Genomic DNA, 24,264 nt, shown 5'->3' with positions numbered 1-24,264 from the left:
CAGTCCCTAGACACATGATGGACATGTGCAGTGCATGAATAAGCCCTAAAGGGGGAAAAAAAAAAAAAAGTGTTAAGAGTACACTTCTGACCTCCTACTGAAATTGCTAGTTGCCTGGCTATCTCTGGAGCCTCTATACTTGGAGTAACTGACTTGGAACAAGCATACAGAGCATAGGGTCAGAATTCTGACCTGCATACTTGTTCTGGGTCAGTAGATCAATATCAGCCATGCAGCCTTTTCTAAAGGAGAGTTTAGGAATGTCAGCCTACCCGGCCTAAAGGAATATTGATCTGGCATACATGGATGCCTTTAGGCCAGGTTCACACTAGCTGTGGCCTCGGCTCGCAAGGGGATCCAGTGCATCCCTGTTTTCAGGTTCAGGAGTGAATAAGGTCCACATTTTTGCCTGAATTTGGACCTGAAACTGAGCCAAGAGACGCATAGGCCCCTTTTCCAATTGGGACCACAGCCGCCCCGGAGGTGTGTGAACCAGCTCCATTGAGAGCCAGTCACATAGTCCAAAAGGTGGACTTTGCTTTCAATTAGAGCATCGCTGTCACTGGCTCAAAAAACTCCAGTCTGGCATACGTACCTGCTATAAAAGTGAACCTGACATGACAGAAAAGGAAAAAAGGTTGCTGCTACCTTGCTCGTCACCCTCATCCTTTGGATTTACTGCTTAGCACCTCACTTATCTGGAACAAAATTTACTCAGACTACCTGGAGTATATTAGTCCTGTCAAAGTTCCTGGTCAAGCTCACTATAACTGTTGAGTCAGGCACTTAAAGTATTTTAAGATGTTCATGAGGTAATTACATAGAACAGCAGCAATTCGGTTTGTCAAAGAAAAATTATTGGACAAAAGGGCAAAGCTTGCAAAACAGAAAAACAAGCATGTTTTTTTTTTAAGGGGGGGGGGGGGGGGGGGGAGCAAAGAAAAAAATAAAAAGAAAGCAGGATTTTAAAATCCACCATGGTGGACATCTCAAATATAGTTTTTTATAAAAGCGGGTTCAGGTAGAGATAAAAAAAAAAAACCTCAGTCAGAACACAAGTGTAACCTAAGACTGCATAATCCAAACACATTACTAGCTCTATCTTCGCTGGCAAGACTACACAAAAGCCTTCCTATCAGCTTCAAGTTAATGTATATGTAAATGCAGCCTAGCAATTTTCTACATTACTCCCATTAGCAACTGTTTTTATAGATGAAGGCCTTGAAAGGAATATTCCTATGTGTAGAGCCTGGCACTTACATACCATTACCACCTTATTTGTGCAATTGATGGCCTTGTGGCGAGATCGCAAAAGGTGGAGGAACTCACCATTACCGACGAAGGTCCTAAGTAGATCATTTTATTACACTGAAAGAAATGTTTTCAAAACCCAAAAGAGAATGTGTACTATTAAACATCAACCCTTCATAAAAGGATTCTGGGGCCTGAGAATACAACCTCTCATCTGCATGTTCTTTACTCCATAGAGAAAACAATTTTGCCCACTCCCTTCACAGTGGCCCCCAGTCTGAGGTCAAAAGGCCAGGCAGCTGTAACATTTCTTCCCTGCTATTCCCTTAGGGTAGTGGAAGACAAAATGGTCTTTCTGAATACCAATATATATTACAGAGAAAGTATGTTGACTTTTAAGGGGAGATGGTGGTTTTAGTTTCACACAGGAGAGCACAAAAGGCCGAGCAAGGTTTTAATCTTTTCAAAGGCTGTTCCTGGGGCCAGACAAATTTCAATTTTTAGTCACGAAGAAAAAAAAAACAAAAAAAACAAAAAAAAAAAAACCTTTAGTCAATTGTGTTACAGCCTGACAAACATTCCATTACTTGCAACGTAGCTATATTTTAAAAAACAGAGCGAGTTTTCACGGTTTAGAAAAGGCCTAGTCTACTTCACCGAACTCAAGTGTTTGTTCAGCTAACAGGCTTCTTCCATAGAGAACTTCGTATGAAGGAAATATTTCGACACGCAGGTTAGAAGAGAAAAACGTGGCACTGCACTGGTCTCATGGTGACCACACTGTACACAATAACCATTTCATCTTGACAGTGTCTCCATGCTGCAATGTACAATTAAAACACACACTGTAAATAAATGCAGATTATCGTTTGCATGCATCAGGAACATTAAAAAGACTCACAAAAGTAGGTTTTGATGGAACACCATGCACACTAAAATTTCAGTTTCTGCCAAAAATCTAGTAAAATGTACATGGAATGGCTGCTACCATTAAAACCAAAAACCACAGGTGAAAAAAAGCATGGACTACACATTTTACCTTAATGCAAGGAATTTAATTAAGGTAAAAAATATTTATGCTTTAGAACCACTTTAAGCCACTTGTTTACATGAATTGCAATATGCGTTGCATCCAACCAATGCATATAGCATGCTTTACCATGTCACAGCAGTATGCAAGCAGGCCCTACGTACCGAATAACAGGAATGCTGGCTTTAGCTTTTATTTTTTTATTTTTAAAGGCATTTCGCTTTCTAAATTGTAGCTATAGGCCACTAAATACATGTTTAAAGCTACTGATAGCACTCACACAAAAGTTATGTTCCATCCACTCAGAGTGAGTGGAATGGTGCATTTTGTCACTAACTGCCTGATCTCATCTTCCAAGCACCCCAGGCCTCCTTAACCCATTCAAGCAAGTGGTATACATATATGCGGCCTCTCGCGGGTGGGCCTTAGTGCAGTGAAGCTGCATATATGCATGCCAAAATGTAAACAATGCTGTGCCGAGAGCATGTACTCTGCTTGCTCCCGGCAGAGTTACCAGAGGGTAACGGAAAGCTTTCGATCGCTACTTGCCATCTTGCACTTCCTGATCATGTGACCACTGACAGCCAATCATGGAGGTCACATGACCAAAATGCCTGCCTTTGCTTGACTAAAACCTCTCAAAGGACCAGGAGTCGCCAGTGCTAAGAGTTAATTATAAAATTTAGGCCTCATCATACACACTGCAGCAAAAAAAAAAAAAACTCCAGTTTAAAAAGGTGTTAAGATTTTTTTTTGCCTCTAAACCCCCCTACATTAACCTAGGTGCTCATGCACACTAAGGGCTCTTTCACATGACCTATCCGTTCAGGTCCGCCTGTCAGTTTTTTAGGCGGACCTGAACGGATGCTCCATAGAGGTCTGTGGAGTGTCGGATGTCAGCGGTGACATGTCCACTGACATTCGACCCGCTCCACTCCAAAAAAGTTTGACGGAGGAAAAATCTACTTTTCCATCCGTCATCGGATCGGGTGATGACGGACTCTGCGGTCCGTCGCCATCCGATCTCCCATAGGGGAAGAGCAGCGCTGCGACAGGTCCATCACTGCACAGTGTGCAAAGACGGACCTGTCATCTGCCTGCTCAGCGGGGATCGATGGAGGATCAGCATGGATCTGTCCCGTGTGAAAGAGCCCATAGGCATTTAGAGGCAGAAACAATATCACTTGCGTGTTCAGGAGAGGAGCATTTAGGCAGCAAAAACACACAAAATGTGCATTTCCATTAGGTGTGTTAATGCATTCTAACAGCCAGATCCAATAGAAAGCATAAAACACATGCGAGCATGCATACTCTTTTGCAAAACACAGATTTAACAGCATTTTTAAGCTATTTTTACCCTGTAAGCATAAAGGGCATCCAAAGGAGCAGAGTGTGCATGAAGCCTAAATCTGACTAAAAATACTTTGCAATTTGGTTCACTGCCACCCCCTCCCCCAAGAAAGTGCTTGTGTTCACTGTTCAAGCAACAATGCAAGGTGGGAGTTGCTTTGAAGCAAAATGAAAGTTTCCCGACAACTCTTCCAACCCTTTTATCCCCATCCTCCCAAGTAGATCTAGACCAACCCCCCCCCCCCCCCCATAAATCTATATACTTACCTAGAACTCACCCCAAGGCCCATTTCATGGTTTACATTCCCCTACCAGCCTCTTGATCAGATCCCCACATCTACACAATTTGACCCTATAGACTTCTATCTGACGTTCACATGGTTTGTGCCCATAGACTTCTATCCACCTATAAAACAACTACACAGTTCAGCCCATAGCCTCCTATCCTCCTACCAACCCTATAGAAATCTATAAGGCTGAACTGGACCAGCACAGACACAGGATACAGAAACCAGGGAAGGGATGTAAAAAATACCAAAGCTATCCGCCTGGTGTTCTGCTTTAATAATAACTTTGGTGTAAGCTTTCTATGATGACATCAGTAAAAACACCATTCACAAAAGAACAGAACAATTCCAATAAATACCAGCATAACAATCTTCCCTTCCACAAAATTACAGACCGTTTTATTTCTAGTGTTCTCCCTTTGATAAATTCAATAACTATATATTGGAAAAACAAAAAGCCTCAATCCCCAGCTTAAACACCAGCATCTACTTCAAATTATGGCCTGGGAGATGTTGTTCTTCATAGGTTTATTCTTCACAACACTTTCGAAGTAATAACACCACTGAACCACAAGCCCCGTAGATTGTCCACCTCAGATTCTTGGCCTAATTCACATCCTGCAGATAACCAATATGCTGAGCCAAGTGAAGGCACGGGGGCCCACAGCCAACAATTACATCTAGGAAAAAAAAAGAAAAAAAAAAAAAGGCTTAAAATATAAAATCACTAGCACTGGTGTGCAGGGATTTGAAAAGACTTGGATTTTCTATAAGAAGTTAAAGTAAAGAAGGTAAAGTGCTAAATCAGGTGTACACAATCTTTGACCATGCATCACTTCTTAAACTGTTCCTCTGATCAGCTTAATAAATTGGTGGATATTTTGAGGGCTAACAGAGGGGACAGTAAATTATGGCAAAGTTCACATGAAAGACCAATAAAAATATCAATTCAAAGAAGCAACTAAAATAAAATATGTTTACTATGGCACATAATAATCATTGTGGTAATGCAGTCACTGGAAGTTCCACACAGTGGCTTATCGGCAAGTGAACCCAACCCTTTCACCACCTCTCCTGTGGAGGCATTATGAGGCCTGACTGACTGTCAAAGATGGTCACTGGAAAGACACCAGATGGGGTGCAAGAGATTGTAGCAGATAGGGGGAGAACAGAGGTTGTTGTTGAAGCCATCAACAATTGTTTGGAACACCCACTGGGATTGAGAAAGCACTGCAGAGCTATATTTCCAGGACACCAAAATACAAGAAACAAAATAATTTTTGGGTAACAGGTGACTTGCTGCATTCCCAAAATGTTTCGAGAGTAAACCCTTAGCAATTAAAAAAAAGTGTTACTAGGACCCTGCATTCACTATATTTGGTCTCTCAGAGTATACAGAACATGGAAATGCAATAGTTTTAATAAATATAACTGCTAAATACTTTTTCATATCTGCGGTATTTAGCAGTCTTGTGACTTCAATCGGTATCTGGTAAAGCTTGTAGGAGAAGTTTTTATTATCCTCTGACTGCCCTATGAGGCTGCAGGACCCCTGACCCTATGTCTGGACAGTGCTGGTTGGCCCAGTGCAGATCACATGCACAAGACAAAAAAAAAAAAAAAACTCTAGTAATACACACCAAACTGAGCATGTGCAGAGTGACTCCAAACACTATGCCTTATCAGCAGATGGATTGGGGCAACGGAAGGAGATGAACACAGAAGACAGGATGAAGCAGCCTTTTTGTACAATGCACACGATTAACCCCTTAGGTTCCACAGTGTGTATACCAAGCATGTTTTAATGGATTTTACAGTTGTGGATTTAGTAACATTTTAGGCTCTGTGTGCTCCACGCATTTCAGATTTCATTTTTTGCATGGTATGTAGATTTAACATCATTTATAGCATCCTATCTGTAAGGCCAGGGAATATCCTAACTGCAACTTGTAAAGCTGTCCATAGGCTGATGATGAGGTTTTCAATGATATGGAGGTAAGGAGAAGAAGCTCCCCACTAAAAGTGACATAATGAGCCTCCACCTGACCTTCCCTCCACCATATCTCTCTTCACATATAACCAGGAAACATCAGACAAGCTGAAGGTTCTTGTTTATGGAGTACTCAGACAATTGAGGAGCTGGAGGGCAATTAGATGAGTGTGCCTGTACTGACATGTCTATTACTGCATACATGCATAGAAATTGGTCCTGATCTACAGAAAGCCTCCAGACCCCCTCCCCAATATTTTTTGGGAAGAAAGTTCAGATTTTCTTAGGTGGTCATAGATCCTATGGGGCAAGGACTTGCTGATCAAATAGAGGGGCTTGAGATGCACAAGGGACAGGGACATGCTGAGAAATTTACATATTTAGCTGCCTGTATCCCAGGATTTAATGATCATTGTGACATGCTGTAGCCACTGAAGGTAACTTTTATTATGCATTTCTCTACTTGTACAATAGATTTAGTTTAAAAGAACTATAACCCATATGTACTATACTTAGAGTGGGTATTAGAAAATAATTAGCCCCCCCACCGAGTTGGAAAAAAGGATCACCCCTCCTAAAAATGACTTGTAAACTCAATCAGGTGTAGCTAATCACCTAATGGCATGCAAAGCTATTTGAATTTCAGCTGTGATAATTTGTATTAGCTCAGCATGAAAAGAGTTTTCCTGGAGCATTTCAGTCCCAACGCAAAAAACAATCAACGATGGGGGGGGGGAGGCATTGTCACAGGCATAAGTTAGGAGATGGATATAAAAACATCTCAAAGGCTTTACAGTGAAGTCTATATAAAGAAGTGGAAGGTATTTGGTATAACACAGACCCTCCCTGGATCAGATTGTCGCTCCAAACTGGATGACCAAGCCAGGAGGAAACTGGTCAGAGAGGCTACATAGAGGTCTACAGCTGCTCTGAAGCAGTTGTAGAAATTTATGATGAAGAGTCATTGTGTGCATGTGACAACAATATCACAAATTTTCCACAAATGTGGCTTGTATGGGAGGGCTGGAAGAAAAAAGGCACCCCTCAAGGTAGGACACATGAAGTCATGACTGAGCTTTGCCAAAACACACCTTGAAGATTCTGAGGCCACACGGAAAAATGTGTTATGGTCAGATGAGCCTAAAATGTAATTATTTGGCCTCAGCACCAAATGATATGTCTGGTGGAATTCCAATACAGCTAACAATTGACATAACACCATTCCTATAGTACAGCATAGAGGTGGTAATATCCTGTTATGGGGGTGTTAATCTGCAGCAGGGACTGGAGCAATTGTCAGGATAGAAGGATAAATTAATGGGGCAAAATACCATCAAATTCTTCAGGAAAATCTGCTGCCATCTGCCAGAAAGTTGACAATGACCCAAAGCACACAGCAAAATTGACCACATAGCGGCTGAAGGAGAAAAAGGTGAAAAAGGTGAAGGTCCTTGCATGGCTTAGTAAAAGTCCAGACTTAAACCCCATCTGTGGAATGACTTGAAGACTTCAGTCCACAAATGGTCAAAGAAGCGTGGGCAAATATTGCAAAGGCTAGATGTGCAAAGTTAGTAGAGACATATCCCAACAGACTAAAACAAAAAAGGTGGTTCAACAAAATACTGACACAAGGGAGCGATCTATTTTCCAACTCAGTGATTTATTAATTTTTTGCTGACTTGTTGGGGTTTTCTTTGGATATTATAAGAGTAAATGCAGCTGGATAAAACAAAATCTGTGCCTGTCTTCATTTCAGGCTACAAAGGAACATATTGTAATTATAAAAAGAGGGGCAATTTTTTTCTATACCCACTGTATTTCTTCCATGAATAGCCATGGCCCCCTTCTTTATCTATATCCTGGCTTGCATAAAAATTGATGATGGCACCTGTGCACCAACATTACATAGGCTCCAAAGGGATTAGCTTCTGTATGTAAGGATATGGAAGTGTGTACGTGTGAGCTGCTGAGGAAAGAGGACCTCCCTCTAGTTAAGCTTTGGGAAATGTTATGCCCCATGTACACAAAAAAAAAAAAAAAAACAGAAGAACACTGGATAAAAAACGCTCATAATAGCATTTTTCTGCCAGCGTTTTAGCAGCATTCAGCTTTTTTTCTGCTGGCAAATCTATCCCAAAAATGCTCCTAGAAGCTGATGCACTCTTAAAAGCTAGACTAAAACATTGTCGTCAATGGACAGACACATAGGATAACACTATTTGTTGCCACTGAAACAGAAACATTTAGCACAAGTAAAACAAAAAAGCTACAATGAAACAGTTACATTGTGTTAGTATCTGTCCGAGCAATGCTGCTGGTGTCTTCCTCTACAGTCTCTCCCCTTCCTAAAAAAAGGGACACCCAAAATCTCAATAGCGCGTTGCTCAATGCTTGATGCCTAAGAGACCCATCAACTGCTATGAAAATCGCCATGCGGAAAAAGGCTTGCAATACCTGTGCAAATACTGAGTGTGAAAAAGATGACTGGGTGGTGCTACGGTGACAGATCCCAAAGCAAAAAGTATATGGCTGTAGGTTATGTTGTCAGCGATCTCCTAAAGATATTTGCTTCCTAGGATAAGGGGCTCATTCACAATATTCCTGTTGAGCTACTTTGATCACCACAGGCTCATTGCAAGGGCACATATAAAACAACGCTTAGTGGAGGAAAGGTGAAAGGAGAAGTACAACCAAAGCCCGTTTGTTCTGCACGCCAATGACCCATTTTCAGCAGACAGCTGGTGAAAGTCCGTGGTCAGCTGACGTCACAGAGCTGGTGTCTTGTCAAATAACGTCCTCCATCCGATAGTGTCCGCTGCGTACTGCGCATGCGCAGTACACAGCAACACAGATCCCGAAAATTGCAGAGGATTCACGGCGCCTGCGCCGTGAATCCAGGTTCTATCCCCACTATGCAAGTGGACATAGAGTAGGAATAAAAAAGAGCCGAGCGCAGCGAGGCCGAGCCCGAAGCATGGCGAGCGAAGCTCGCCCGCAAGGGGCCCTCTAATATTCACAACCCTATGTCCGCTTGGATGGTGGGGCTACCACCTCCACTCACAGCGCAGGCGCTGTTCAGTTTCGGAGATTTTCCGAAGCTTCGTCTGCTCCATACTGCGCATGCGCAGTACGGTCCGGACACCATTCGATGGCCGGACACTATATGGCAGAACACCGGTCCAGGCTTGGGAAATATGGCGACCATAAAGACGGGATCCACCAGCATGCCTGGACTGGCACCCAGCTCAGCCTCTCAGTGAGCCACTGAGAGCCTGATCCAGCCACTCCCGCCTCCTCCACAGCCCAGCACTCTTCAGTGAGCACGGGGGGGGGGGCACAGCAGACAGCGGTAGCAGTCACCAGCTCTCTGCTCAGGGAGCTCTGAGAACCGAGCAATCTGCGGCGTTTGATTACTGGGTTCTCGTTCTTAGAGCTGTCAGGGGACAGATGCAGCATCAGACCGATGCTGCACCCACCTAGGCAAGTATGATTCTTAAGTAAAAACCAATCTCTTGCTTCTCTTTGACATGAGTTGCGCAGCATTTTGTGACATTTTAAAAAGGAGAAGTGTGGAAATAAAATAAAAAAAACTGAAAAAATGACTTGCTGCAGCTGTACCCTGCTGCCTCCAAGCCTGAGAAATGAGCCACCACATGACCGCCGATCACTCAGTTCTCGGTCCGCATTAAGCAGAGTGTGGCGACTGTCAGTCACCGCTCTCTGCTTTGCCTGTCCAGCACTCATTGGAGTGCCAGAGGAGGGGGCGGAAGTGTCTGGCTTAGGCTCTCAGCGGCACATTGTTGTCAGGATCTTTACAGAGCCTGGAGCCACTGTGATGTCAGCTGGTGGCCGATTCATGGTCACAGGGCGACCACTTGAGTTCCAGAAAAGAAGTATGGGCAGAAAAAAAAAAAAAAAAAAAAAAAAAAAACACACCACACCAAACAACTTTGGTGGTGGTGGCCATACTTCTCCTTTATTAAAGCAGGAGTTCCAGGCAAAAAAAAAAAAAAAAAAAAAGTAACTGTTTATTTTGCCCTCATCCTTCCCCCTGTTGCTTTCTGGGACCTGTGTGTGTCCCAGAAGATGACAGGACCATTCACAAAGCAATGCACGACTCGTACATGCGCAGTAGGAAACAGGCTGTGAAAGCTTCATATAGTAAGAATGCCGGTGCTTGCTTGATGGATGGGTTGGCTTTGGGTGCCGACACTGCAAACTCCCTGGATAGGAAAGTGTCCTTATATTAAAAGTCAGCAGCTACAGTAATTGTAGCTGACTTATTTTTTTCACCCAGGCTGGAACTCTGCTTTAAAGTCAAGAAAAAAAAAAAAAAAAGAAACAGAGATAAAGAAAGGTTACAAACTGCAAAACACCAACCTACACAACTGACGCATTTTAGCTTGTTGGTGTGAATGAGTCCATGGGTAATGGTTAACTTTGATCTATTATCAGTCTAATGCCCCGTAAACAACGATCGGATTTTCCGACAACGAAACCGTGTTTTTTCTGAATGTTGGCTCAAACTTGTCATGCATACATACGGCCACACAAATGTTGCCCAAAAATTCTGAGCATGAGAACACGGTGATGTACAAGACGTACGACGGGCTGAGAAAAAAGAAGTTCAATAGCCAGTGCGGATCCTTCTGCTTGATTCAGAGCATGCGTAAACTTTTGTGCGATGGACTTGTGTACACACGATCGGACTTTGACAAGTTTTGTTGTCAGAAAATTAGAGAACCTGCTCTCAAACATCTGTGTGCAGAAATTCCGACAGCAAATGTTCGATGGAGCATACACACGGTCGTACTTTCCGACAACAAGTTCACAGCCAAAATTTCCCGTCTGCAAATCCGACGCGGCTTTAGGCTCGGCTCACACTGTCACGACCTGAAAGTCGGCTGACTTGCAGTGCAACTTTGCCAGGGGACTTCGGCATGACTTTGAAGCACCTTCAGGGAACGTCTGTGTAATCTTCCTGTAATGTTGAGGATCCAACTAATGCCGCGTACATGCGAACGGAAATTCGGCCAGCAAAAGACCGATGAGAGCCTTTGGTCAGAAAATGCGATCGTGTGTATGCTCCATCAGACTTTTGCTGGTCGAATTTCGGCCAGCAAAAGACTGAGAGCAGGTTCTAAAGTTCCTATCCGAAAATGCGTTTGTGTGTATGCATTCTCACGCATGCTCAGATTCAACTATGAGATGGAAGCTATTGAACTTCCTTTTTCTAGTCCCTTTGTACGTGTTGTACATCACTGCATTCTTGACAGTCGGAATTTGGTGTGACCGTGTGTATGCAAGACAGCTTGAGCGAAATCCCGTCGGGAAAACCATCAGAGCTTTTTCCGACCAAAATTCTGATCGCGTGAATGCAGCATAGAGGCGACTTCCATTAAAGTCTATGGGCACAAGACAGATAGAAGTCGCCTTGAACTAGCACAGGGACTTTTCCTAAAGTCAGAGAGACTTCAGTAGTGCTAATTAAGACTGCTCTCAGTTACTTACTAACATAGGATTTTACAAGTCATGCGACTCAAATCGTATCCCAAGTCACAGCAGTGTGAACCGAGCCTTAGCATGAATCTTTAACCACTTCAGATCCGCGCTATTGCCAAATGACGGCATTAGCGCGGACCTACATTTTCAGGACTACGTCTATTGACGTCGTCCTGGTTACGAGCGGCCTGCGCGCCCCCTGAGGGGCGCGCGCGGCGCGCTCTGTGATCGGCGAGTCCGTGAGACTCGCCTGATCACCGATCCGTGTAAGGGGTCGATCCCGACCCCTTATCACGTGATCAGCTGTCAGCCAATGACAGCTGATCATGTGATAGAACGGAGCCGGTAATCGGCTATTATTCCTCCTCGCGCTGACAGCGCGAGGAGAGAAAAAAAAAGCCGATCACCGGCGGCCGTGATCGGGACATCAGTCCCGATCACGGCCATCAATACAAGGGACCACCTGCCACCTGCCTGTGCCCACCTGCCTCCCGCAGTGCCATCCTGAAGTAAAATAAAAGAAAAAGTAAGTGCCCCCCGTCAGTGCCCATAGTGCCCACAGTGCCACCCACAGTGCCACCCCACAGTGCCACCCCACAGTGCCACCCACAGTGCCTCAAAGGTGCTGCACCCCAGTGCCGCCCATCAGTGCCCAGCAGTGCCGCCCATCAGTGCCCAGCAGTGCCGCCCATCAGTGCCCAGCAGTGCCACCTATCAGAGCCACCTATCAGTGCCACCTATCAGTGCCTATCAGTCCCATCTATCTGTGGTACCTATCAGTGCCCATCCGTGCCACCCATCCGTGCCACTTATCCGTGCCACCCATCCGTGCCATCTTATCTGTGCCCATCTTTGCCCATCAGTGCCGCCTTATCTGTGCCCATCGGTGCCGCCTTAACTATGCCTATCAGTGCCCACCAGTGCAGCCCATCAGTGCCCACCAATGCAGCCCATCAGTGCCCACCAATGCAGCCCATCAGTGCCCACCAATGCAGCCCATCAGTGCCCACCAATGCAGCCCATCAGTGCCCACCAATGCAGCCTATCAGTGCCGCCTAATCAGCGCACTTCAATGAAGGAGAAAAATGACCCGTTTGCAAAATTTTATAACAAACTATTAAAACATGATTTTTTTTTTATTTTTTTTTGCATCTTTTTTTGTTTGTTTAGCAAAAAATAAAACTCCGAGCAAAACTCCGAGCTGTAACTAAATACCACCAAAAGAAAGCTCTATTTGTGGGAAAAAAATGATAAAAATTTCATTTGGGTACAGTGTTGTATGACCGCGTAATTGTCACTCAAAGTGCATCAGCGCTGAAAGCTGAAAATTGGTCTGGGACTGAGGGGGGTTTAAGTGCCCAGTAAGCAAGTGGTTAAAAAGGCTTTAACCACTTGACATCCGCGCTATGGCCAAATGACGGCCACAGCGTGGATCTGAATTCCCGGGAGGCCATCATATGACTGCCTTCCCTGTACACGTTCCCTGTAATCACTGAGACTCGGGTGAGCACCGATCCGAGTAAGGGGCCGGTCCCGGCCCCTTACCATGTGATCAGCTGTCAGCCAATGACAGCTGATCACATGATCAAAACAAAAGCTCAAGATAGTTTTTTTTTTTTCTCCTCATGCTGACAGGTCCCGAAATAGGAAGAGGCATTTATGCAACCTATCAATGCCACCTACAAGTACTGCCTATCAGTGCCACCCATTAGCGTACACCAATGATGGACAAAAATTACCCGTTTTAAAATGTTATAACAAAATAAAAATATTTTTTTTTATTCGGTCTTTTTACATAAATAAAAAAAATAATAATAAAATAAATAAATAAATCGCACAGGTGATGAAATACCACCAAAAGAAAGCTCTATTTGGGGAGGGAAACAAATGCTAAAAATTCCATTTGGGTACAGTGTTGTTTGACCGCGCAATTGTCAAAGTGCGACACCGCTGAAAGCTGAAAATTGGTCTGGATAGGAGCGGGGGGTTTAAGTGCCCGGTAAGCAAGTGGTTAATATCAGAGCAGTAGTAGGTCCAATGTTCTGCAGTTAGGAAGTTAAATACACCAGAAGAAGGAAAAAAAAATTGTTATATATATATATATATATATATATATATATATATATATATATATATATATATATATATATATATATATATATATATATACACATACATACATACCACACACACACACACACATATATATACACATACACATACACACACACACACACACACACACCTAATGAGAAGAAGTTTGGCTGCGTATCACATAGGTTCCTCAGAAAGCACATGGGTTCAATATAACGCATGGTGCTTGTTTACCATACAGCAACCAAGCATGCTCTGTGGTTAGTGATATATTAAAACACTTCATCTCTTGTTATCGCTGGAGGAACGCACGTGAACCAGACTGTCACATCAGCAGCCTCCACCATCCAAGTGTGTGTAAACATAATGATTCACAGCCCCGTTCCTTCACTGCTAACAAAAAAAGAAGCCAATAAAACTTGCCTGCTAATAATAGACAAACGCTGATCTCAAGTGCTGCTTATTTTTGGTCACTGAGTAATAATATTTTCTACTGAATGATGAAATTCAGGACCTGTTCTAATATATACAGACAAAGAAATACTATCAGCATCTGGCATATTTACAGTAAACAATGAGATAAGGCGATTACAGCAGAACCCAGCTCAGATTAAAAAAAAAAAGTGCATGCAGGATGGATTTTTTATATTTTATGGGTTTTTATTTATAGATTTATTATTGTAAGCACGATGGATTTTATTATTCTGTGCTTTGACCTTCGATGTTTTAAGATGGCTGCACTGTCTCTTTAAGATCACTTCTTAGGCTTCATGTACACGGGACGTTTTAAAACCTCTTTTGACCGATTTTAACTTGATAGATAGTAACCGGCATTTAAAAGCATCCGTATTTCTGCGTTTACATACCGCGTTTGCGTTTAGAAGCGTAGAAAAAAAAAAAAAAAGTTTTCAAATGGTCAAAAAATGAAAAACGCTTGTAAACGAAACACGGCTAAAATGCGAGTTACCGCGTTTACAAGCTGTTACGGGCATTTGGCGTTTCAATTGCTTCTGAACATCCGTCCTCAACGCATTTTGCTTTCCAAAAAATGCTTCTCAACTCAACTGCCTACAAACGACTATAAAACGACCCCGTGTACATGTACTGATAAGATAGAGGATGCCCAACTGCTCCTAGGGCTTCATGTGCATAGGACGTTTTTACAACTTCTCCTGAATGCTTTAAGGCCCCATGTACACTCAGGGCTTTCATACTACACACAATGGTGCAGCTTCTTTAGGGCGTTTTGCAAGCGCTATTTCTAACGCTATAGAGCTGCAAAACGCCCTGGTGTGAAAGGGGTTCTAAGTGCCAAATGGTTTTCCATGCAAATGTATACGGGACACTGGGACAAACTCCTCTGAATGAACTTGAAACCGGCATTTAGAAACCGCATTTGCGTCTAGAAGCGTTTATTAAGATAACCTCATTAAGACCCCCCCCCCCCCCCCCCCCAAGCTCAAAAAAACATTGTTAACTATTTCAGCCATTTTGACCAGAATGAGCAGAGAGCAGCTGTATACTTGTATTTGCCTCTATTTCTGTTCTTTTTTTTGGCACGCTTTTTTTTCATGGTGCCCGTTAGCGGGCATCCACTCACCTGCTGCCACCACGTCCCTCCTGCATCACCAGCCATCCCTAACCATTTCCAGACCCCCCGCCGATGTTATACATCAGTACTTTGACGTTGAATACCATTATTATGGCAGCAGATAGCTGCCCTAACCCCGGTATTTTAAAAACGGCAGGCGGTCCACTCTTAGATAAAAAGTGGTCAATGATCTCCGTGGCAGATTTAGGTGCCCACTCCCTCCCGCCGCATTCCGGTCATCTCCTCCTTTTACAGCTTTTTATTGCGTTTAAATGTAAACGTGAGCTCTGAGGTCTTTTTGACCACAGATCTCACATTAAAGAGGTCCTGTCATGCTTTTTTCTATTACAAGGGATGTTTACATTCCTTGTAATTGGAATAAAAGTAATCAAATTATTTTAATTTTTTTTAAAAAGGAAGTGTAGAAAAAAGAAAAAAAAAAAGTAAAAATTAGAAAAATTAAAGTGCCCCGTCCCATTGTGCTTGCGCGTAGAAGCGAAAGCATACGCAAGTCACGCCCGCATATGTAGAACAGTGTTCAAATCGCACGTGAGGCATCACCACAATCGTTAGAGGGAGAGCATTCATTCTAGCAAAAGACCCCCCCTGTAAATCAAAACTAGTAACATGTAGAAATTTTTAAACTTCACATATGGAGATTTTAAGCGTCGCCAAGTTTGACGCCATTTCACGAGCAGGCGCAATTTTGAAGCATGACATTTTGGGTATCAATTTATCCAGAGTAACATTATCTTTCACAATATAAAAAAAATAAAAACCACAGGCTAACTTGACTATTTGCTTATATTTTAATAAAAAAATAAAAATAAAAAACATTTGTAAGATCGCTGCGCAAATATGGTGTGACAAAGTATTGCAATGACCGCCCTTTTATTCTTCTAGGGTGTCTGTTTGTTTGTTTTTTTGAGATTATATATATATTATATAAATGTCTGGGGGTTCCAAGTAATTTTCTAGCAAAAAAGCCTGATTTAAACACCAAGCGTAAAAAATAGGCCCGGTCCTTAAGCAGTTAAAGTGAATGGGACTTTTGGTGAGTAAGCGGCTCAGAGGAGGAGCCGCTGCAGGACAGAAATGCCAGTTGCCCCTTAAAAATTTATGATTTAAATCAAAACCACCCTGAGGTCAGTCAAACTAAAATGCAATATTCCTGTAATAGGCATTGGACTGAATCATCCTCCAATTCAGAAGTCTCCAATTTTCTAAACAAGAGGCCAATTTTTTTGTTCTTCAGACTTTAGGGGGGCCAGAATGTGGCCATTGAGAGTAGAAAAGGTTCAGACGTTAGTGGAAAAAAAATGCCCCATCTTTGGTGTCAGTGGGAGGATTTATGTCCCATCATTGGTGTCATGGGGCCAATAGCTGGTGTCATTGGGAGGAATTGTGCCCCATCATTAATGTCATTGGGTCACTGGGAGGAATTGTGCCCCGTGAGAGGATACATGCCCCATCATTGGTGTCATTGGGCCCAATTGTTGGTATCATTGGGAGGAATTGTGCCCCATCATTAGTGTAGTTGTGTCACTGGGAGGAATTGTACCCCATTGTTAATGTCAGTAAGAGTAACTGTGCCCCATATTTGGTGTTATTGAGCCTAATTGTTGATGTCATTGGGAGGAATTGTGCCCCATCGTTGGTGTCATTGGGAGGAATGGTGTCCCTTCACTGGTGTTAGTTGAAGAAAAAAATGATGCCCCGTGTTGGTATCAGTGGATGAAATAGTGCCCCAAGGGCCAGATAAAAGCAAGCAATGGGCCAAAGTTTTAAGATTACTGGGAAAGTGATGAACAAGACATGAGAAGCATACCTTAGTTGTTTATTCATCAGTATCTACCAAGAACTAAAGTATCATTTTTGAGTAGCTCGATACACTTTAACTGGCCATAAACAAGTAAAAAAAAAAATTAACACAATGGTGTCATCTCTTGGGTTAACAATTTCTGCTGGTAGGCAGACTATAAAATCTGGGTATACACACACCATTGGGTTGAACTAGATGATCTTCATTTAACCTTACCAACTACGTAATTTAAGCAATTTATTTGTCAAACCCAAAAGTATATATTAGGACAGGTCATATTGCCCAATTCTAAGCACATCCAGGATGCATAAGTTTGGATACTTAAAGATCTAGTCCAGACTTCAAGCAACAACTCATCACCCCAATATGACCCGCTGATCAGAGGAATAGGGTGCATTTTTTATGATGGTGGACAACTCAGCGATGGTCACATCAGTGATAAAACAAAAAACACTATTAGCTGATGCTATATACATTTTTATAAAACTTTATACAAGGTCCCCTGAAAGCTGTAGTAATTCCCTGAGGAAAATTCTTGTATTGTGAGTTCATGATACCCCGTAGTTTCTATGCTAATGTGATTCTAAGTAAGATAGCAATGAACATTTTAAAATGAAGTTTTTTTTGGTTTTCAAAGAGATGCATACATAACAAAAGACATTTGACACTAAATAGTGGATAACAGGGGTATACAAAACACCAGCCCATGGGCCAGAGGTGTCCCTTTTTCTGGCCCTTGAGGCACTGTTCATTCAGTTGACACCAAAGACGGGGCACTATTCCTCCCACTGACACCAATTATGGCATTATTTAATCTTATCAATGCCAGGGCATTTTCTACTCCCACTGGCCACATTCCGGCCCCCCTGAAAGTTTTTAAAGGACAGTAAACTGGCCCTCTTGTTTAAGAGTTTGGAGAACCCTGGTCGATGTACAATCATATGGGCCAATGCTCGTTTAACAATAGAGATAATTACACAAGGTAAGTGTACTTAAGAGTACTGATACTTTCTGCGGACTTGAAGATATCAGTTTCAGTACGGAGCATTTGCACGATTACAAGTACGCCTGCAAATGCTAATTATTGGCACCAAAATTGGTATCGGTTTAACACTAGAAAGAACCTAGGCTACTGCTCGCCAAAACCCTCGCTCACACGCACAAGATGCTGATGCTGTGTTTTATTTATTCACTTATTTTACTGGCACAATCCTGAAAATACGTGACCTATAGAAAGGGAACCTTGTACAATTCTACTACACAAGTCATGCAGTACATGTCAAAACTACACATACATGTCTTCGAGAGGGTCTACAATCAGATTATGTCACTCTTGAAGTTTGAAAATCCCACAGAGACGGACTGGCGGGATTCACAGTGGCAAACCAATTTACAGCAATGTCAAGAAGCTTGAACAGCAGCACAGAAGGCAAATGTGTAATTCATAGCCAATACATAGATCTATCATGCAACTCTGCCCGTCCTTCCTACTAGAAGGAAGCGAGAACAAAAAAAAAAAAGTAGACCTTTCCGCATTCGGCAGCCATACCAGTATAGAATCACTTCAAGAACTATGAATTACCCACCCATGCCATACCAGTATAGAATCACTCCAAAAACTATGAATTACCCACCCATGCCTTACCAGTATAGAAACATTCTAAAAACATTATATGATCCCCTGCCTCTTTTATATTGGCCATGCCAGTATAGAAAGACGAAAAACAAAAAGCTGTATTATCTGCCCTTCCTCATTTATGCCATGCCACTATAGAATCCCTCCAAAAAAAATATTGATCCACCCTTCCCGTACCTCCCTTATATTGGCCATGCCAACAAACGAACACTCCAAAAACCATACAATCCACCCTTCCCGTACCTCCCTTACATTGGCCATGCCAGCAAACAAGCACCCCAAAAACTGTTTTTGATGCCCCCCTTGCCATTGGCCACCCAATCACGATTTAAAAAAAAAAACCTGCAATTAGTTTCCAATCTAGCTGACAATTCTGTATGAGCAAGCATGTAAGCCTAAACATAGCTTACATCATCAGCTCAATTTCTTCAAAAAACTTTAAAGCCTTGTTGGCTGCACAATACCAGAAGATGATAAATGGAAGCAAAATATTGCCTGTTTTTGTCTCGGCCACATTTGTTCAGCTGCCCCATCTCCTGGGGGTTTAACGTGAAAATGAGAATCCTGACAGTGCCAGGTTGTGTGTGTGTTATAAACACTGGCACTGCATTTTTAATGAGAGCCCTGAACAAAGAAAACAGAGAGCGAGAGAGGCAGCACAGGGATGGTGGATGGAGCATGCCGCTTCATAGACTTCAGCTAGGCTGCCACATTCCGAAACAAAACAAAAAATAAATAAAGGAAAAACCAAAATTAAAAAAAAAAAAAAAAAAAGACTAAAAAATAAATAAAAAAAAAAAAAACACACCCATCCATCACAGGGAACACCAGCACACTCCCTAAGCAGCCAGTTCATTTCCATTCACTAACACTTCTAAAATCACCCAAATTGTGGGGCGTGGGTGGGCATGTGATGCCCTTCAACACATAACATGGAGACTGGCAGGCATGCAGCAACAGTGCACAGAATGACAGCAGAGCAGCCAGCAAAACAGATGACGTGAAAACGCAAAATGGTGCATACATGATTGGGAAATGTCATTTATGTATTTTGCATCTTTAACCCTTTTCATGCCTTGCCCAAAAAAGAAATATATATATATATTTGACATGATCCCAATCCTAACCCCTCCCCTCATTGAGGCATGCTGTGCCAATGTCTTGTGAAGCAGGAAAGGCTACCCAGCCGCTGTCACATAAGGACATGGTTAGCTTCAGAGGGAGAGAGGTCCCTGATTGTTTGCCAAATACTGGAGCCACCAATTTACTATTCTACTATGCCTTCTGCTCCCCTCCATTCATCATTAACAAGGTGGAAGCAATCCCCCCACCCCTCCGGCAGCCCTGGACCAGTCTAGGGTCTGCAGAAATTGCATTAGCCACATTGGAGGGGAGGGGGTAGTCTGCTCATGCCTTGCAATGTGTATACACAAATCTACACAATCTTACGCATGCTACACACACACACACACGCTATTTGGTGATTAAGCCGTGTGTGCAATGTCACCACCAAATATTTCCCGTCCATTTTCACAGGCTTTATTTGCAGACAGAAGCCTCGTGTTCCCAGCATCACTACAATACAAGCGTATACTACAGGGGTTATGTGAGGTTTAATAAGGACAGCCGAAGCACTACAGCTACAAATGTCAGCCACAGCGACTGGAGACCCTGAAAACGTGATACAGCACAGGATCCGTACATTGCACAGCACTTCTATACAGGCATGCCACACACACACACACACGTGTGTTCTGCAAGGGCACACCACCCATCAATGAGCTCATGGATGGTGGCATGGTGATCAGCAGACAATGCTGCAAATGCTCAGGGCTATATACACGCACAATGTGTGATGTATACATATTTATACACACTGTATATATATATATATATATATATATATATTTATATTAGTGGGAATGTACATCACAGCAAGCTTTACCATGATGCCCCCTGCATGCTGGGGATCAATTGATCAATGTGTACAATGAGAAACCTGCAGTAGAACCTCCAACCGACGCGGCTGAGGCTGAGTGTTTGTGGGAGGGGAAAGCTTATTTTACTACAATGTAGTACACGCCACCAGTCACAAATCAAAGCCAAAATGATTCATCTCATAAAAATAGCAAAAGCCCCCCGGGGGGGCATCACAACACTTCATCACTAGAGGACACAGCATGACCTGCCTAAAATACACAACCGCCATCAAAGTCCCAGCCTGAGGTGCCCTGCAGAGAGGGGGCACATAGCAGGCATCCTGTCACTTCCACCAGTAAAGGGGGGGGGGGGATTCTCCCCAGAGGACCACCAGTGGGAAAGGAGGGGTCTACTCCTTAAGTCCATTAGTGGGGAGAATTCTCTCCTCCGGAGGTCTGGTTCACCACTGGAAGGTCTCTTCTCCAAAAATTCACCAGTGGGAGTGCGCTTTTCATACGTCCACCAGTGGAGGTATCTATTTTTTTTTTTTTTCTTCTTAAGAGATCTCCAGTGGAGCTCTCTTCTCTGCGGATCTGATCCTCCAATGGGGGTCTTTTCTTCAAAGGTCCACCAGTGGGGGTCATTTCTACAGAGGTCCACCAGTGGGGGGGGGGGTCTCTTCTACAGAGATCTGATCCTCCAACGGGGGTCTCTTCTTCAGGAGGTCCACCAGTGGGGTTCTCTTCTCCAGAGATCAGATCCTCCAATGGGGGTCTCTTCTTCATTAGGTCCACCAATGGGGTTCTCTTCTCTCTGGCGATCTGATCCTCCAATGGGGATCTCTTCTTCAGAGGTCACCCAGTAGGATGCTCTTTTTGAGATCTGACTCTCCAATGGGGGCCTTTTCTTTAGAAGTCAACCAGTAAGGGGGGGGGGGGGGGGGGGGAGAATCTCTTCTCTGGAAATCAGATCTCCGGAGAAGAGACCCCCACTGGTGAAAGACCCCCATTGGAGGATCAGCTCCCTGGAGAAGAGACCCCTTCTGGAAGATCAGATCTCTGGAGAATCAAACCCCACTGGTGGATCTTCGAAGAAGAGACCCCCATCAGAGGATCAACTCTCCAGAGAAGAGACCCCCCATTGGAAGATCAGATCTCTTGAGAAGAGACCCCCCATTGGAAGATCAGATCTCTTGAGAAGAGACCCCCCATTGGAAGATCAGATCTCTTGAGAAGAGACCCCCCATTGGAAGATCAGATCTCTTGAGAAGAGACCCCCATTGGAAGATCAGATCTCTTGAGAAGAGACCCCCATTGGAGGATCAGATGGGGTCCCTTCTTCAGAGCTCAACTAGTGGGGGGGGGTCTCTTCTCTGGAGATCTGATCCACTAGTGGGGGGGGGGGGGTGTCACTTCTCCAAAGAATTACAGGGGGTCTCTTCTCTAGAGATCTGAACCTCCAGTGTGTGGGTGAGGGGGGGTATCTTCTTCGGGGGTCCCCCCCAGTGGAGGTTTCTGTAGACCCCCCTCCCCCCATGTTGTGATCTGGTCCGCACGTGTGTTGTGGATTATCGGGGGCTGATCAGAGGAGATCGCAGACACGTGCATCGTACAAAGAGCGGAGGGATGGTGTGGAAATGGACAGATACAAAGTTGCGGGCGGAGGATCTCCGGGGAGAGATCGGAGTGTGTGTGATCGGGGGTCGGAGTGTGTGTTCTGGGATCGGGGGAAGGTGATCGGGCCACTTACCTGCACAGAAAGTTGCCAGAAGAAGTGTCCAAGTGAGTCCCAGAGCCCCCATGTTGTGGTCGGATCTCAGCGCCCATACAAGACGATGTCATACAATCCCATGGACAGAGATAATTCCTTCACATCGGGGGTGGGTGGGGGTGACCCGCTCGTATTCCGGGGGTGTAATGTGGAGCCCAGCAGCCGATCAGCCAGCACTAGTGAGTATTCGGTCCGGTGTAGTGAGGACTCCCCCCGCCAGAACTCCACCTTCTGCAGCAAGAAGATTAGAGCGGGGGGGGGGGGGGGGAGGAGACACACAGGAGCCCAAACTTCAATGTGACATCCGACACACACTGAGGGGGGGGGGGGCGCCGCCTGCTGATCACCGGACACCCCCAATATCCTCAACTCACTCCAAAATGGCTCCGAAAATCAGAGAGAGAGCCGAGAGGGGAACCCGGATGTCTGATACAAAGAGAGGGAGGGGAGCGGCCCCCCAGGCATGGGAAAAGAGCGGGGCGGGGTCAGCCGACATTCCCGCTTTGTGATTGGCCGGTCGGGGCGCCCGTCAGCGGAGTAGTAAAGGGGAGGAGGAGGAGGGGGGGGGGGAGACGGCTCGCTGGTAGACAGTCTGCCGGAGAGGGTGACGGGAGAGGACGGAGGAGAGCCGGTCACAGAACGGCCGACCACGGTGTGCTGCCGGGAAGGGACGGGAAGGTGCTGTTACTTCCAACAAACACACGGAGAGCGGAGCACACACACGTGGGAACATTTCTCCTTCACTGTGTGCATGCTGGACTGTGTACACATGGGCGTCCTATAAGGGACCATGGCTGTGAAAAGTCCTAACGGCAGGTTCTGTTCACACCGCTGAGTTTTACATGCATTTTACCTGCATAAAAAAAAACCTTTGTGCCGCATCTTTGATGCGCTTTAACCACTTGCTTACTGGGCACTTAAACCCCCCTCCTGCCCAGACCAATTTTCAGCTTTCAGCGCTGATGCACTTTGAATGACAATTGCGCGGGCATACAACACTGTACCCAAATGAAATTTTTATCATTTTTTCCCACAAATAGAGCTTTCTTTTGGTGGTATTTAATTACAGCTCGGAGTTTTATTTTTTGCTAAACAAACAAAATAAATGCAAAAAATAAAAATAAAAAATCATGTTTCATAGTTTGATATAAAATTTTGCAAACAGGTCATTTTTCTCCTTCATTGAAATGCGCTGATACGGCGGCACTGGTGGGCACTGATAGGCTGCACTGGTGGGCACTGATAGGCACAGTTAAGGCGGCACTAATAGGCACAGATAAGGTGGCACCGATAGGCACAGATAAGGCAGTACTGATGGGCACAGATAAGATGGCGCTGATGGGTGGCACGGATGGGTGGCATTAAGGGGCACTGATAGATGGGACTGATGGGTACTGATAGGTGGCACTGATGGGCGGCACTGATGGGCACTGGTAGATGACACTGATGGGCACGGATATGTGGCACTGGGGTGCAGCACTGTTGTTGAGGCAGATTGTGGGCACTGATAGGTGGCACTGTGGGTACTGATGGGTGGCACTGTGGGCACTGATGGGTAGCACTATGGGCACTGATGGGGGGCACGTTTTTATTATCTAGGTGGCATTGTCAGGGGGCAGGTGGGCACTGATAAGCTGGCTGTGATCAGGACTGATGTCCCGATCATGGCCGCCGGTGATCGGCTTTTTTTTCAGATTACCGGCTCTGTTGTGTCACACGATCAGCTGTCATTGGCTGACAGCTGATCACATGGTAATGGGTCGGGATCGACCCTTTGCTCCGATCCGTGATCAGGCGAGTCTCATAGACTCGCTGATCACAGAGCGCACCGCAGGGGGCGCGCAGGCCGCTCGTGCACGGGACGACGTCAATAGACGTAGTCCCGGCAAAGCAGGTCCACGCTGTAGCCGTCATTCGGCTATAGAGCGGATCCCTAGTGGTTAATCAAAATATGCACTAAATAGCGTCTATGCGACAGGCAGCTGCTCAGCGCGTCAAAAGCGATTGTAAAACAATCCCCT

General features: G+C 44.4%; 1 protein-coding gene across 1 annotated transcript in view; it reads right to left on the bottom strand.

Annotated features, from left to right (window-relative positions):
• The window catches only part of ACVR2B (activin A receptor type 2B), a 249,148-nt gene extending 226,473 nt beyond the window's left edge, over positions 1 to 22,675 (bottom strand). Inside the window, exon 1 of the mRNA XM_077491193.1 lies at positions 22,223 to 22,675. Coding sequence (XP_077347319.1) covers positions 22,223 to 22,274 — 52 coding nt within the window. The 5' untranslated portion in view covers positions 22,275 to 22,675. The remainder of the gene's footprint in view (positions 1 to 22,222) is intronic.
• Positions 22,676 to 24,264: the final 1,589 nt, after the last annotated feature.

The sequence above is a fragment of the Lithobates pipiens genome, unplaced genomic scaffold (assembly GCF_037356315.1).
Source record: "Lithobates pipiens isolate NorthernLeopardFrog02 unplaced genomic scaffold, aLitPip1_a1.2 Scaffold_19, whole genome shotgun sequence".
In the NCBI taxonomy this organism is placed as follows: Eukaryota; Metazoa; Chordata; class Amphibia; order Anura; family Ranidae; genus Lithobates; species Lithobates pipiens.
The sequence above is the reverse complement of the archived record's forward strand: the minus strand, read 5'-3'. Positions and strand labels throughout refer to the sequence as shown.